General features: G+C 60.9%; 1 protein-coding gene across 50 annotated transcripts in view; it reads left to right on the top strand.

Annotated features, from left to right (window-relative positions):
* DGKZ (diacylglycerol kinase zeta) overlaps nt 1–14,774 on the top strand; it is a 48,582-nt gene that overhangs the window by 31,153 nt on the left and 2,655 nt on the right. For 7 of the 50 annotated variants that reach the window (XR_013403868.1, XR_013403869.1, XR_013403873.1 and 4 more), the window contains 25 exons: nt 3,095–3,838; nt 4,140–4,248; nt 4,500–4,595; nt 4,857–4,931; nt 6,361–6,417; nt 6,820–6,888; nt 8,257–8,328; nt 8,431–8,547; nt 8,648–8,719; nt 9,019–9,114; nt 9,370–9,452; nt 9,559–9,619; nt 9,713–9,826; nt 9,903–10,043; nt 11,037–11,115; nt 11,278–11,333; nt 11,482–11,544; nt 11,638–11,711; nt 11,808–11,919; nt 12,305–12,504; nt 12,723–12,823; nt 12,938–13,017; nt 13,198–13,267; nt 13,394–13,434; nt 13,944–14,083. Coding sequence is in view for 29 of the 50 variants with exons in the window: in XM_077963001.1 (XP_077819127.1) it covers nt 3,108–3,838; nt 4,140–4,248; nt 4,500–4,595; nt 4,857–4,931; nt 6,361–6,417; nt 6,820–6,888; nt 8,257–8,328; nt 8,431–8,547; nt 8,648–8,719; nt 9,019–9,114; nt 9,370–9,452; nt 9,559–9,619; nt 9,713–9,826; nt 9,903–10,043; nt 11,037–11,115; nt 11,278–11,333; nt 11,482–11,544; nt 11,638–11,711; nt 11,808–11,919; nt 12,305–12,504; nt 12,723–12,823; nt 12,938–13,017; nt 13,198–13,267; nt 13,394–13,434; nt 13,944–14,083 (2,909 nt within the window). In the remaining 21 variants the exon portion in view is untranslated. Of the gene's footprint in view, nt 1–2,835; nt 3,839–4,139; nt 4,249–4,499; nt 4,596–4,853; nt 4,932–5,763; nt 5,851–6,360; nt 6,418–6,819; nt 6,889–8,256; nt 8,329–8,430; nt 8,548–8,647; nt 8,720–9,018; nt 9,115–9,369; nt 9,453–9,558; nt 9,620–9,712; nt 9,827–9,902; nt 10,044–11,036; nt 11,116–11,277; nt 11,334–11,481; nt 11,545–11,637; nt 11,712–11,807; nt 11,920–12,304; nt 12,505–12,722; nt 12,824–12,937; nt 13,018–13,197; nt 13,268–13,393; nt 13,435–13,906; nt 14,094–14,774 lie in introns of those variants that run through there. The other 43 variants (XR_013403866.1, XR_013403872.1, XR_013403867.1 and 40 more) reach the window with 22 other exon arrangements.

The raw sequence follows: 14,774 nt of genomic DNA, 5'->3' as shown, positions 1-14,774 counted from the left end.
GGGTGACCAAGAGCACGAGGTGAGAAGACACTGTCACGCAGAGCTGTGCTATCGGAGAGGCTCAGTCCCAGGGCGGGTTCCAGCAAGGCCCAGGAGAAACCCCAGCCGAGATAGGAAGCGAGGAGTCAGGCTCTTACTGACCAGGGACAGAGGTTTCTATGGAGACCAGAGGAACAGGAAGCACAGGCCTGCAGGGAGGGGCATGGGAGCACGGAGGCATGGGTGCCCAGCAGGAGAGCCTGTGGCAAAATAGCTCAGCCACTCTGACAGTCTCCCCAGACAGACAGGGAAACTGAGGCCCGTGAGGGGCCAACTTGCACACAGTCACATAGCACTACCGGCCCTGCCCACCCCACTCTGCTGGGACGGACGGCACCATCGGCCACTGAGGAGACTCCTGGACAGATGTGGACCTGGGTTGCCTGGCAGTGTGTGGAGCCGGGCACCGCAGGACCACATGCCAGCTGCCCTTGTCTCTCGAGGGGGTCCTGGTCCCTGTTGTCAGCGCAGGTCGGGGGCCGCAAGCTGGGCCCAGTCCTCACCGCCGCCCACGGTTGCAGCGGCACCTCCCCCCACTGACTGTGGCCTTTTGTTTTCTGGGTGACACTAGCATCAGGCGGTGTGTCCGGGTGACTAATCTCCTCCAGGCTGGGCAGCTGTCACAGGGCGGCCTGACCAGGCGGGCGGGGAAAGCTGACACCCTGGGGAGGGCTGGCAGGCCAGTGCCCTGACGGCAGGGGGCAGTTGGGCCTTCAGGCTCCTCTTCCCCGACACAAAGTAGGTCCCAGGTCGGGAAGACCTGGGTTCAGGTCCCGACTCTGCCGCTGACTGGCCATGGGACCGTGGCATGTTATTGGCCCTCTTGAAGCCTCAGTTTCTCCGTGTCTAGAATGGAGCTGTGGGTCCTGCCTACCTCGCCGGGCTGTGGTGAGGATCACATGAGATGATAAAGTACTTAGCCCAGGGCCTGTCACATAGCAGGCGTTCGTTATTATTCCCTACCTGGTTCCCTTTCCTACCCCATCCCAGCCTCATGTTCCAGGAGGAAGGACCCTGCAACCCACCCTATTTCTGGGGCGCAGGCTTTGCCATTAGGTAGACTTGGGCTCCAGCACTGGCTCCACACTGACTGGCCGGGGACCCTAGGCAGGCCACCTCTGCGTCAACTTCCTCATCAGGAACAGTGTGATGCAGTACCTGTTCATTGGGGTTACGGTTGATGAAATGATCTCAGTGTTTGCCAGGGGCTTAGCACAGTGCCTGACACATAGGGGCTCAGTAAATGTCAGCCGTGACACTGGTGATTTTGGGGGAGGCCCAGCACTCTCTGCCCATGCCTGCCGTCCTGCCCCTGCAGCTCCCTCCTGCCCATCCCTCCAGCAGGCGGTCTGCTCTGAATGGGGCACATTTGGGGTCATAAGAGCACTGCCCTGACCTCCCTGTCATCTGAGGCAGCTGCAGACTCCAATAGGCAGAGACCAAGAGCTGAGCCGTGCAGGACTCTGCTTCCCTAGGCACCTCCACCGTGTCCGTCTCTTCCCTCAACACCCCTGCACCTGGCCTGAAGCTGCTCGAGACCTGCAGGGCAGTAGCAAATCAGAGTGCGGTGAATGGAAGGAGAAGGTGCTAGACGTGGGCCTGGGCCTGACTCCTCCAGCCCATCATCTCTGCCTTCGTCCTCCCTCCTGTCCATGGTGCTTCCAGGGCATCACCCACCATGCCTAACTAATGCCAGCCTTCAGGGGACCACAGGGCTTCTGTCAGCCCCAGGCAGCACTGTCCCAGGGCTGTGACCTTGACCTCTGTGGCTGCCCGGGGCTAGGATGCATCCCCCACCAGTCTCTCCCCAGGACCAGGACAAGGACCAGGGCCCAGGAGATCGCCTGCTGTGGGGCACAGGTAGCCTCAGGTACCTGGCGGCACTGCCACCCTGATCCATGCCAGGCAGGCTGCCCTTCCCCTAATGTTAGGAGAGGTGAGGGCACAGGAGCTCGATGCTGGCTGTGAAGAAGGGTAGGCAGGGCGGAGGTGAGCTGGCAGAGGGAGCAGAGCATGAGTTCAGGATGGGTCCGGGGAGACCAGGTCCAGGTGGGAGCTAGGATGATGCCCACAGCTCCTGCCTCCCTGCAGCATTTGAAATTGTGAGTATCCGAGCATCCAGCATCAGGGCCGCAGAAGAAGGTCCAGTCACAGGCTCCCTCAGCAGCAGAGTCAGAATGGTTTCCCAGCTTCACCCTGGGGTATCCATTCTTGTCCCTTCAGAAAGGTGAGACAGAGCAGGTGAGCACCAGAAAGTTCTTATCATCAGTGCCTCAGACGTACAGGCACGCACACACCCAGAATCCAGAAGGCTTTGCTTTTGGCCCAAGCCTATTGTCACGGTCCCCTGGGTAAAGGAAGACTGAGCAGCCCCTCCCCGGGGTGAGCCAGACATCGACTCTGCAGTTCCCTGAGACCTAGTCTCCCCTGAGCTACACATTAGACCCTCTCCATTTCCAGGAGTCATCTTCAGCCTGACTCCAAGGCTGGGGGCCAAGAGACTCTGGGGGTCCTGTCAAGACTGAGTTCCTTTGCAGAGAGCCTCGTTTTGTTATAGCTTGGTTTGTGCCATGTCCCGGGGGAGACACCTAACCTGCTCCCCCATGTTGGTGGCAAAACAAAGACCCAGCGAGTAGGAAGCCCTGCCCTGGGCCCCACCGTCCATCCAGACAGACCGACTCCCCATTTTCTTTTTGTTTTCTTTTCTTTTTGTTTGCTTCCGGTGGGGCAGGTGGAGGCCTTTAGGCCCAGGGCTCTGTGGATTCTGGTGCCTGGATGGGGGAAGAAGGGGTAGCCTGAAGCACCCACCTACCTACGACTCCAGGGCTCCCTAGGGTGCAACGGGGGAGAGCATCAGTGCCCCAACAGCTCTAAACTTGGGCTCCCCTGAGCACCCTTGGGACCCTCACATGGCGGTCAGAGGCTGCAGTGACCCCTCCCTCCCTCGGGGCTTGCTTCCCTCCTCATGGGGCAGAGGCTGTGAATGGGCTCCCAGACGCAGGACAGACCATGGCCTGGTCCAGCTCCTGATGTCTCCGGTCTCTGTGCCCAACAGCCACCCGCCTGCCATGGAGACTTTCTTTAGGAGACATTTCCAGTGGAAGGTGCCAGGCCCTGGAGAGGGGCAGCGGCGGCCCAGCGGTGTGGGGCTGCCCACGGGCAAGGCCCGGCGTCGCTCCCCCGCTGGGCAGGCCTCCTCCTCACTGGCACAGCGGCGCCGCTCCAGCGCCCAGCTCCAGGGCTGCCTCCTGAGCTGCGGGGTGAGGGCCCGGGGTTCCAGCCGCCGGCGCTCCAGCACTGTGCCCCCTTCCTGCAACCCCCGTTTCATCGTGGATAAGGTGCCCACTCCACAGCCTACCACTGTGGGGGCCCAGCTTCTTGGCGCACCCCTGCTGTTGACCGGGCTTGTGGGCATGAATGAGGAGGAGAAGGGTGTCCAGGAGGATGTGGCAGCCGGGGCGTGGAGCGCCGTCCAGCCAGGCACCAAGACACCAGGGCCATCCCCACCCCAGGGCGCCAGGCCGCTGTCTTCCCTGCCCCGCTACCTGCGCCGAGCCTCCTCCCACCTGCTCCCTGCGGATGCTGTGTATGACCACGCTCTCTGGGGCCTGCACGGCTACTATCGGCGCCTCAGCCAGCGGCGGCCCTCAGGCCAGCACCCTGGCCCTGGGGGCCGAAGAGCCTCAGGCACCACCGCCAGCACCGTGCTGCCCACCCGTGTGCGCCCACTGTCCCGCAGGCGCCAGGTAGCCCTACGGCGCAAGGCGGCGGGACCCCAGGCCTGGAGCGCCCTGCTCGCGTAGGTATAGCTGTGGCCAGCAGGGCAAGTGGTGTGACTTCCTGTGGGTCTGGCCTGGGCAAGGGCCTTGAAGCTCTTCCCAAGTGTTCCCAGTTGGGAACACTCTGGGCAGTGCTCTGAAGCCAGCGTACCCCAAAAGGCCATGTCTCCTGCAGGGAGCCTCTTAGTCTCTGGGGCTGCTGGGAGGCTCCTCCGCCCTCCCTGTTGCCAAGGTCATGGAGAGGGCAGAGGCCCCAGGAGGTGGGAAGAAGTAGGGTCAGCAAGTGCTCAGCCCCCTCCTCAGCTGTCTTCTCCTCTGTAGGAAAGCCATCACCAAGTCGGGCCTCCAGCACCTGGCCCCGCCTCCGCCCACCCCTGGGGCCCCGTGCAGCGAGTCAGAGCGGCAGATCCGGAGCACAGTGGACTGGAGCGTGAGTGCCTGAACACCCCTGGGTCCCAGCCCCACTGGGCTCTTGGCCAAGGTGCAGTTGGAGGGTGGAGGCACTCCAGGCAGCTGGGAGAGCCAAGCCTGGAAGGGTTGGGACAGTGGGGCAGACGGAACAGAGCAGGGTTGATCAGGGCGCTGGAGCGGTTTGTCTTGGGAGAGGGCGGGTGGGCAGGGGCTGATGGGAGGGAGGGCTGGGCGGCCAGCATGCGCTGAGCAAGCCCATCCCATGGCTAGGAGTCAGCGACATATGGGGAGCACATCTGGTTCGAGACCAACGTGTCTGGGGACTTCTGCTACGTTGGGGAGCAGTACTGTGTAGCCAGGATGCTGGTGAGTGCTTGCTGGGGCATGCTGCCCCCTGCTGGTGGAGCCAACAGCCGCTGCCTTTTTTCCGGGAAGGTGGGATCAAGCCCGCTCCCTAGCACCCCTGCTGTGGGTCGCCCCAGGATGGTGAGGGGTGCAGGGGCTTTGTCTGGACGCCAGGACTGGGGCTTCCCAGTGCACACAGAGGGCAGCTGTGCTGAGGCAGGCAGCCTCCGAGATAGACTTACCTGGTGCCTCAGGGGCCCTCTCTTTCCTGTCCTGCAGCAGAAGTCAGTGTCTCGAAGAAAGTGCGCAGCCTGCAAGATTGTGGTGCACACGCCCTGCATCGAGCAGCTGGAGAAGGTGGGTGGGTAGCTCAGCTTTGCCCGCCCCTGCCCTTTGGGTGCTGAGGCCCTTTCAGCACACGCACACACCCACACATTATACAAACATGGCCTGCCAGGAGCCACCCAGCCCTCGGGGGTGAAGAGTCAAGGACCCTGGAGCCAAATAACTGCGTTCGAATCCTGGCTTCTCACTGATTAGCTGCTGTATCCCCACTGCCTGGAACAAACCTGGCACCTAGTGGGTTCGTTGAATATCACTCAATGGAATGAACTGACGAATGGTGGCCCTTGTACCATTTCCCATGTCCAAACTAGCGCTTAGAAGAGGCCATTGATTTGCTTCATTGAAGCTTCATAACTCAGCTGTGGCTGGGGGGATCCCCTACATCCCGCCTCTGTGGAGACCTTTCCCCAAGGGCCATTGTCCACTGTGCATTTGCATCTGGGGGCATGTCTGGGCACTGTGCTTCTAGAGGGAAGTGGAGGCAGTACTGGGCAGGCGGGTCAAGGCCAGGGGCAGAAGGGTTCGCGTGGAGGGGCAGGGCTCCCCAGCCTGCAGAAACCCAGGCCAGCATACGAGAGAGACTGTAAGACTAGGAATAGCTTAGGCAGGCTCACACGGGCTGCTTTCCCCAGCCCCTGAATTGTAAAGTGAGACTTCCTTATACCTCTAATAAGGCTGAAGTAGGGACAGTTATGAGAAAGGAAATAGAAATGCAGCCCCAAGCACTGTACACTGATCATCTAAGGTGGAAATCGAGCTAGGGTTCCACAGATTAGCTAAAGGTTTCCAGGGGCCAGGCAGTGCAAGTCTGCATGCGAGAACCAGGCTGGCTGCATGTGCCCAGGTCGTGAGTGCCAGAGGGCAAGGAAGAAAAGGATGCGGCCGAGCGCGGTGGCTCACGCCCGTAATGCCAGCACTTTGGGAGGCCGAGGTAGGTGGATCACCCTGAGGTCAGGAGTTCGAGACCAGCCTGGCCAACATGGTGAAACCCCATCTCTACTAAAAATTAGAAAAAGTAGCCAGGCTTGGTGGCATACACCTGTAATCCCAGCTACTCGAGAGGTGTTGGTTGCAGTGAGCCAAGATTGCACCACTGCACTCCAGCCTGGGCGACAGAGTGAGACTGTCTCAAAAAAAAAGAGAGAACGATGAGCAAACCACGGTCCCATGTTAGTTGGGGGGACAAACCCGAAGCTCCCAACCTCCCCCTCATCCTGGGTGCTGGGTGGAAGAAGGAAAGATCCCTCTGGCTAGTGAGGAGGAGGCAGAGAGGCAGGAGGGCTTCTCACAGGAGGTGTCTCATGTTTCAAGGACTCTCGGGATGATATGAGGGTATCCCCGCCTTTTGAGGATGACTCTGGGTTGTCCTGGAGGAAGTGACCATATACCTGACCCCGAAGGGAGGTTCTGACATTTTGGTGGTCACTGCTGTGTTTCACAGATAAATTTCCGCTGTAAGCCGTCCTTCCGTGAATCAGGCTCGAGGAACGTGCGCGAGGTAAGTGTCCAGGGTAGGGTGCTCAGGGACAGGGCCACCCTAAGATTCTGGCATGGGCCTCTGTGCAGTGCCTCCGGAGTGCCACCAGAGGGCTCGGCTCCCTCTAGGCTGGTGCTCTCTGAGGTCTGAGTTCTGCCATGCGGAGGCCTAACTAGCGCTGCGTACAGAGGGGGTGGGACAGCTTGTGCCTCTTGGTGCTTCCCAGCCTTCTCCGGCTCTCCTCTGACTCTGAGCCTCCCCTGGGCCATGAAGAGAGTCTTCAGCCCCTCCTCCACTCATGCGCAGGACTGCAGAGAGCTTCCTGCAGCCCCCACCTTCGATGTATTGAGCCATGTAGGCCGTCCTCAGGGCTGTGCCCCTGCCTACCCCTCACCTGGTGAAATTTCTCCACTTCTCCCCCAGCCAACCTTTGTACGGCACCACTGGGTACACAGACGACGCCAGGACGGCAAGTGTCGGCACTGTGGGAAGGTGAGAGGCCCTGCCCGAGGAAATCGCCACCTGCACCCATGGGCCTGAGCCCAGGCTGTGTGGCCAATGTGGCCTGCCCATCACTGACCGCACCCTGGCGTGCAGAGTCCAGGGCTGACTCTCAGCCTGGCTGCAGTGCCTTCAGTCCCCAAACACCCTGGCCTGCTCTTGGTCTCTGGGCTTAGCAGGAGAGCAGGGAGGAAAGTTTTCTTCCGACGTGGCACGCCTGGCCTGCTTTGAAGCTGCAAGTGGCCCTTTGGAGAATCATATAGACTTACTCATTCGGTGACTCCGTGGATACTTGTGTGCCAGGCACCAAGCTGGGCAGTGGTTTCCCACCCTCCTGAGGACAGTGTGGCTTGAAGCCAGGCTTTCCAGGCGACCGCCTAACACAGTCCACAGTTGTTTGGTTCACTTACTTGTTTGCTTCTTGCCCGCCTCCCTCAGTAAGTGCAGGCTGTCAAAGATGGAGAGGCTCACTTCACTGATTCTCAGCACCTGGCCCACTACAGGCCTTTCATAACAGCCTGTGGGATGAACAGGGAATGAATGTGATAGGTACTCGGAAGCAGCAGTAAATTTCTTTAAGAGCACATGGGGGCCTGGTCAGGCCTCGGGGGTAGGAAGGAGGGAAAATCCGAGTGAGGCAGGAGTTAGCCTGCAGTATGCACACGGTGCTGTGCAGGTAACTTCAGGGAGTCAGGGGGCCCTGGCTAAGCAGCCCTGCTCTTCAGGCTTATTTATATATATATATATATATATATATATATATATATATGTGTGTGTGTGTGTGTGTGTGTGTGTGTGTGTGTGTGTATTTTTTTTATTTTATTGTAAAAAAATGTGTTCAGACTGGGCATGGTGGCTCATGCCTGTAATCCCAGCACTTTGGGAGGCTGAGGCAGGAGGATCACCTGAGGTGATGGAGATTCAAGACCAGCCTTGCCAACGTGGTGAAACCCCATCTCTACTAAAAATACAAAAAATTAGCTGGGCATAGTGGTGGGCGCCTGTAATCCCAGCCACCCAGGAGGCTGGGACAAGCGAATCGCTTGAACCGCTTGAACCTGGAAGGTGGAGGTCGCAGTGAGCTGAGATCACGCCACTGCACTCCAGCCTGGGCAACGAGTGAAACTCCATCTTAAAACAAAAACAAAAAATGCGTTCAGAGCTGGGCATGGTGGCACATGCCTGTTGTTCCCAGTTACTTGGGAGGCTGAGGCAGATTGCTTAAGCCTGGGAGTTTGAGACCAGCCCGGAAACATAGTGAGGCCCTGTCTCTGGGTGGATAGAGGTTGGCAGCAGGAGAGGGACTGGGTCTGCTGCTCCAGGCCTGCCCTGGTGCCCATCCGTCCTGTCTACCCTCAGGGATTCCAGCAGAAGTTCACCTTCCACAGCAAGGAGATTGTGGCCATCAGCTGCTCATGGTGCAAGCAGGCAGTGAGTGGTGCCCCCGCCCCCAGGGCCACGCCCTGCACTGCTGGGTTTGGGTCCCCGAGTCCAAACACGGTCCCGCTGAGCCCTACCCCTCACTCTCCTCAGTACCACAGCAAGGTCTCCTGCTTCATGCTGCAGCAGATTGAGGAGCCGTGCTCCCTGGGGGTCCACGCGGCCGTGGTCATCCCGCCCACCTGGATCCTCCGTGCACGGAGGCCCCAGGTGAGTACTTCCTGCACCCTTGATGCCCCCCACGTACTTGGGGTCTGCCAGCCACCCCAGCCTGCCCACCTTGTCACCAACGCCCCTGCTTCCCTTGCAGAATACCCTGAAAGCAAGCAAGAAGAAGAAGAGGGCATCCTTCAAGAGGAAGTCCAGCAAGAAAGGGCCTGAGGTCAGTCCCAGGCTGGACAGAGGCTGCAGGGGGGCCGGAGAGAGGGGTCTGTGGCTCAGGGTACAGACCTTCCGCCCCCGGCTAATGCTGCCAGCTGGCAGGGGTCCGTGTGGGCTCTGGGGCCTCTGAGAAGGCAGGATTAGATGCCAGTTTCTGCTCTGTGGCCTGGTAAGATCTGGCCCAGAGGTGGTACATGCGGGTACACAAGGGGGGACAGAGTCACCCAGGGGGCCTGCTAAGGATGATGGTAGGGTGTCGTGGACAGGAAGGAGCTTACAGGCTCTCGCCTTGTCTCCCAGGAGGGCCGCTGGAGACCCTTCATCATCAGACCCACCCCCTCCCCGCTCATGAAGCCCCTGCTGGTGTTTGTGAACCCCAAGAGTGGGGGCAACCAGGTAAACGTGGCCTTGCCTCTCAGCTGAGGGCTCGGGCGGGGATTGGGGTCCAGCCTGTCTGCCAGCAGCTATTCCCAGAGCCCGTTCTGGCTTCTGCCCCAATCCCTCTTTCCCAGGGATCCTGAGAAAATCCTGTCCTTTCTCCACCCCTCACCCCTTATTGGCCCTGGTTCCCACAGTCACACCCCTCTCCCTGTGCTTCTCCCACTTCGTCCCGCCACTGCCTGCCTGTCTCTCGGCTCCCGTCCCATCCAGGGTGCGAAGATCATCCAGTCCTTCCTCTGGTATCTCAATCCCCGACAAGTCTTCGACCTGAGCCAGGGAGGGCCCAGGGAGGCGTAAGTACTTGCCAAGGTTTTGTGGGGGACGTGGGGGGAAACTTGCCTCACTCCTGGGGTACAGCACACATCCCCTGACCCCACTGCCATCTTCCCACGAGCCCAGGCTGGAGATGTACCGCAAAGTGCACAACCTGCGGATCCTGGCGTGCGGGGGCGACGGCACGGTGAGCTCCCTGCATGGGCCAGCCGAGCACCAGGGCTGGGCCTGAAGCCGGGATCCCTGTGGGCCTGACCTGCCTCTGCTCTCCCTCCCCCAGGTGGGCTGGATCCTCTCCACCCTGGACCAGCTACGCCTGAAGCCGCCGCCCCCTGTTGCCATCCTGCCCCTGGGTACTGGCAACGACTTGGCCCGAACCCTCAACTGGGGTGGGGTAAGCACCCATAGGAGGGGGGTGCAGCCGGGGCCTCTCCAGCCACAGAGGGCTCAGTCCCTGCCTCCTCCCCCAGGGCTACACAGATGAGCCTGTGTCCAAGATCCTCTCCCACGTGGAGGAGGGGAACGTGGTACAGCTGGACCGCTGGGACCTCCACGCTGAGCCCAACCCCGAGGCAGGGCCTGAGGACCGAGATGAAGGTGCCACCGACCGGGTAAGTTGGCCAGGGTGGGGCGGGGCAGGGAGGGCCACTGGGGACTGGGTCCCACTTTCCCACTTGCTGGTTCTGGGATCTTGGGCACGTCTCTTCATTTCTCCAGTTTCCACTTCTTCCTTGTACGATGGGAATAATAGTACTTGCCTCACAAAATGCTGTTGTTTTTGTTTTTGTTTTTTTGAGGCTGAGTCTTGCTCTGTCTCCCAGGCTAGAGTGCAGTGGTGCAGTCTCAGCTCACTGCAACCTCTGCCTCCCAGGTTCAAGCAATTCTCCTGTCTCAGCCTCCTGAGTAGCTGGGATTTACAGGCATGTGCCAACACACCTGGCTAATCTTTTTTTTTCTTTTTCTTTTTTTTTTTTTTTTGAGACAGAGTCTCACTGTCACTCAGGCTGGAGTGCAGTGGTGCAGTCTTGGCTCACTGCAACCTCCACCTCCCAGGCTCAAGCTATTCTCCTGCGTCAGCCTCCTGAGTAGCTGGGACTACAGGCACCTGCCACCACACCTGGCTAATTTTTGTATTTTTAGTAGAGATGGGGTCTCACCATGTTGGTCAGGCTGGTTTTGAACTCCTCACCTCAGGTGATCCATCTGCCTCGGCCTCCCAAAGTGCTGGGATTACAGGCGTGAGCCACCACGCCTGGCCAGAAGATGCTGCTTTATTCCACAAACATGCACTGAGCGCGTGCTACCTGCCAGGCACTACTCTCAGCAGTGAGCAAAACCAAGCTCCACTGTCGTGTTCCACGTGGCATGTCAGGAAGAAGTGTTAGGGGAGCTGACAGGGAAGAGATGCTGCCAGGCATGCAGGGAAATCCCCCAGGAGCCACCAGGCAGAGTAGGGCTGCGCCTGACGGCAGGTGAAGGCAGACACTGCTGACCAGGGAAGGCCTGTGAACAGATGGGCTGAGCTGGCTCGGCCACACAAGGCCCCTGGAGCGGGGACATCTGTAAGGCCCAGCCCTCATTTTGGTCCCTTGACCTTTTTCCAGTTGCCCCTGGATGTCTTCAACAACTACTTCAGCCTGGGCTTTGACGCCCATGTCACCCTGGAGTTCCACGAGTCTCGAGGTTGGCAGCCTCCCACTGAGGCCAGGGCAGGGTGGGCACAGGAGTGTCCCCAGGAGGGTCAGACCCTGCTCCTGCCAGTGAAGGCATCCATCCCAGCCCTCCCCCAACCCCACCTGGGCAGGCTGGGGTGACTCACTGGCCCCCCTGCTTGTCTCCACCCAGAGGCCAACCCAGAGAAATTCAACAGCCGCTTTCGGAATAAGATGTTCTACGCTGGGGTGAGTGGGTCTGCACCCCCGCCTGTGCCCACCTCTTCTACCACCCGTGCCCCTGCCCACCTGTGTCCACCAGGCCCCGGGAGCCCTGCTGGGTGCCGGTAAGGAAAGATCTCTGTCAGCAGATGGTGACGCTCTCTGTCTCCCACAGACAGCCTTCTCCGACTTCCTGATGGGCAGCTCCAAGGACCTGGCCAAGCACATCCGAGTGGTGGTGAGTGGGGCCAGGCTGCCGCGGGTAGGCGGGCCGGAAGGGAGGGAGGCCACCTGGCACATGCACCTCAACACCCTCCCCGCCCGCCTCTAGTGTGATGGAACAGACTTGACTCCTAAGATCCAGGACCTGAAACCCCAGTGTGTTGTTTTCCTGAACATCCCCAGGTGAGGAGGGGCCTCCTGGGGTGGGGGGATGGGGCCCTGCTGTCCTCTCCTGTAGAGACTGTGTTTTGAGGCCCGTGTCATCGCCCGCCCATGCAGGTACTGTGCAGGCACCATGCCCTGGGGCCACCCTGGGGAGCACCACGACTTTGAGCCCCAGCGGCATGACGACGGCTACCTCGAGGTCATTGGCTTCACCATGACGTCCTTGGTGAGTGGGCGCTGGCCCCACGGTGCCTGGGAGCACAGCCCAAAGGTGGAAGGGGTCATCCACACTCGCCTCCATGGGCCACGGCAGCCTAGTTCATCCTCACCTTCCTTCTTTGTCTCGTTCCTGTGGCTCGAGAGCGGCACCCACCCCCTTTCCTCGCTATGCCTCGGGATACCTTCACTCCCCACTCTGACTGAGGAGTCACCTTCATTGCCTCTGCCCCCTCCCCTCCCCACCTAGGGTCTCGCCCTCCCCTCTGCCCTCTGACCAGGGGTCACTCTCACCTTTGTTCTCTGGCTAGAGCTTCTGCTTCGGAAGGAGCAGAGCCTGGGGCCCGCCACCCCCAGCCCTGGTGCCATCTGACCCGAGCTTCCTGTGTCCACAGGCCGCGCTGCAGGTGGGCGGGCACGGCGAGCGGCTGACGCAGTGCCGTGAGGTGGTGCTCACCACGTCCAAGGCCATCCCGGTGCAGGTGGACGGCGAGCCCTGCAAGCTTGCAGCCTCACGCATCCGCATCGCCCTGCGCAACCAGGCCACCATGGTGCAGAAAGCCAAGCGGCGGAGCGCCGCCCCCCTGCACAGCGAGTACGTCCCACCCCGCCACGTGCCCTGGGCGCCGAGGCCAGAGCCTGCCCTCTCTGGGCCTTGGTTTCCCCATCTGTAAAAGGGGCTGACTGTCCCTCTGCCCCAGGGGTGTTGGAGTGGGGCAGGTCCTTCTCTCGGCACGTGGTTTGGTGCCAGGCCGAGGGTGGCACCCAGGTAGGGCCCTTGCTGAGCCCCCGCTTACCGGCCCTGCCCGACAGCCAGCAGCCGGTGCCCGAGCAGCTGCGCATCCAGGTGAGTCGCGTCAGCATGCACGACTACGAGGCCTTGCACTACGACAAGGAGCAGCTCAAGGAGGCCTGTGAGTGCCGTGGGGTGGTCTGGCAGGGTGGCCAGGAGGGGATGAGGCAGCCGGGGCCCCCTTGGGCAGGGCTGTGGGATGCAGCCAGCTGCTGACAGGTGCTCTGTCCTCCAGCCGTGCCGCTGGGCACTGTGGTGGTCCCAGGAGACAGTGACCTAGAGCTCTGCCGCGCCCACATCGAGAGACTGCAGCAGGTAAGGGGTGGGGCCTCCCCAGGTGCCCACCAAGAGGGTGGCGAGAAGTGAGGACATGCCCCTTCCTCCCGCAGCGAGCTCGCCCTGCAGAGCCTCCTCTGTGCTGGTGGCCCTACTCCAAGTTCCCTTCCCTCCCTGGCCCCCACTCTGTCCCAGCCTGGCCTTTGCTTCTCTCCACAGGAGCCCGATGGTGCTGGAGCCAAGTCCCCGACATGCCAGAAACTGTCCCCCAAGTGGTGCTTCCTGGACGGTGAGTCTACTCCCAGAGTGCCAGGCTGTTTCCTGTCCCCTCCCTAGGGGAACCCAGGTGGGGGCAGCAGAGGACCTAGGCCTGGACATGGCACTCCCTGATCCTCGGCTGCCCTCTCTCCCACAGCCACCACTGCCAGCCGCTTCTACAGGATCGACCGAGCCCAGGTGAGCGATTGCAGGCCTGCTCCAGCCACAGCTGGTTCCGGGCCCCAGGGTCGCCTCTCCTGGGGTGCCTTCCCTGTTAGCTCCCCTGATGGGCTCACCTCTGTCCTCACGCCTCTGAGGGCCTTCACACTGGTGTGTGCACAGCCTGGGTTGCGGCCCTGCCCTCCACACTGGAGAGTACAGCGTGGTGCCAGCCGGAAAGGCAGCCGGATACCTAGCAAAGGCTTGCTGGGTGGGCAGGAGGGCCTGGAAGCCCAGAGCCATCTAGGGAGACATAGAAGCAAAGGCACTCTGGCCAGGTGCCAGCTCATCTGGTAAAGGCTGGGCAGTCGGAGGAGGCGTCAGGAATGGGAAGGAGTGGGAGAGGGACAGGCAGGGTCCCTTGCCTGGCCACCTCCTTTCGGTGTTTGTGCTCACAGCAGAGGCTTCTCCAGGTCTGCCAGCCTTGCTGCCCCTCGGCCCCCTCCGTCAGGTGCCCTGACCTCCTGCCCTGACCTCCCCCCCAACAGGAGCACCTCAACTATGTGACTGAGATCGCACAGGATGAGATTTATATCCTGGACCCTGAGCTGCTGGGGGCATCGGCGCGGCCTGACCTCCCGACCCCCACTTCCCCTCTCCCCACCTCACCCTGCTCACCCACGCCCCGGTGAGTCCTGGTGTCCTGTTCCTCCAGCCCCCGGCTTTCAGTCCCACATGTAAGCCGATGACTCCGGAATCCCTGCTTCCAGCCCCTCCACCAGTTGACTAAATGGTGTCAACCTGCACCTGGCCAAAGCCCCCCTGACACCTTCAGCCCTGCAGTTCCCTGGGGAAGCAGCCTCACATCCACCTGGGCTCGCTCCCTGACTTCTACCTCCCCTGGACCTCATCCTTCAGCCAGTCCTGGCGGCCCCTGCCCCACCACCCGAGCACTCCCCCCATCCCCACTGCCGCCAGCCTGTCTGGCACCAGGGCTGCCATGCCACACCCTGGCCCCCAGCTCTTACATCCCTGCAGCCATTCGTGCCCTCCCACCCCCGTCTCCACACCACGGCCAACTAAAAATGCAGAGCATCCCAGGCCATTCCCCTACCTAGAAGCTTCTTTCTCAGCATCCCTTTGAACTCAGGTTCTCCCCAGGCCCCCGGTCATTGCACTGGGCTCCCAGCCCCCTCCCTGCGTTCACCTCCACGGTCCTGCCCCACTCTCTTCTCCTGGTTCTTTGAGGCCTCAGGCTTTTGCCACCACTGGACTTCTGTCATCACTGCCTCCAACTCTTCCCCCATCTTTCCAGAGCTCCCCCACCCCCATCCCACTCGAATCTCAGCTTGGCAGTTTCCTCCTTGGAGAGGTCACTC

This window comes from Macaca mulatta, chromosome 14, assembly GCF_049350105.2.
Source record: "Macaca mulatta isolate MMU2019108-1 chromosome 14, T2T-MMU8v2.0, whole genome shotgun sequence".
NCBI classification, from domain to species: Eukaryota; Metazoa; Chordata; class Mammalia; order Primates; family Cercopithecidae; genus Macaca; species Macaca mulatta.
Note: the sequence above shows the minus strand (reverse complement) of the source record. Positions and strands in the feature narration are given on the sequence as shown.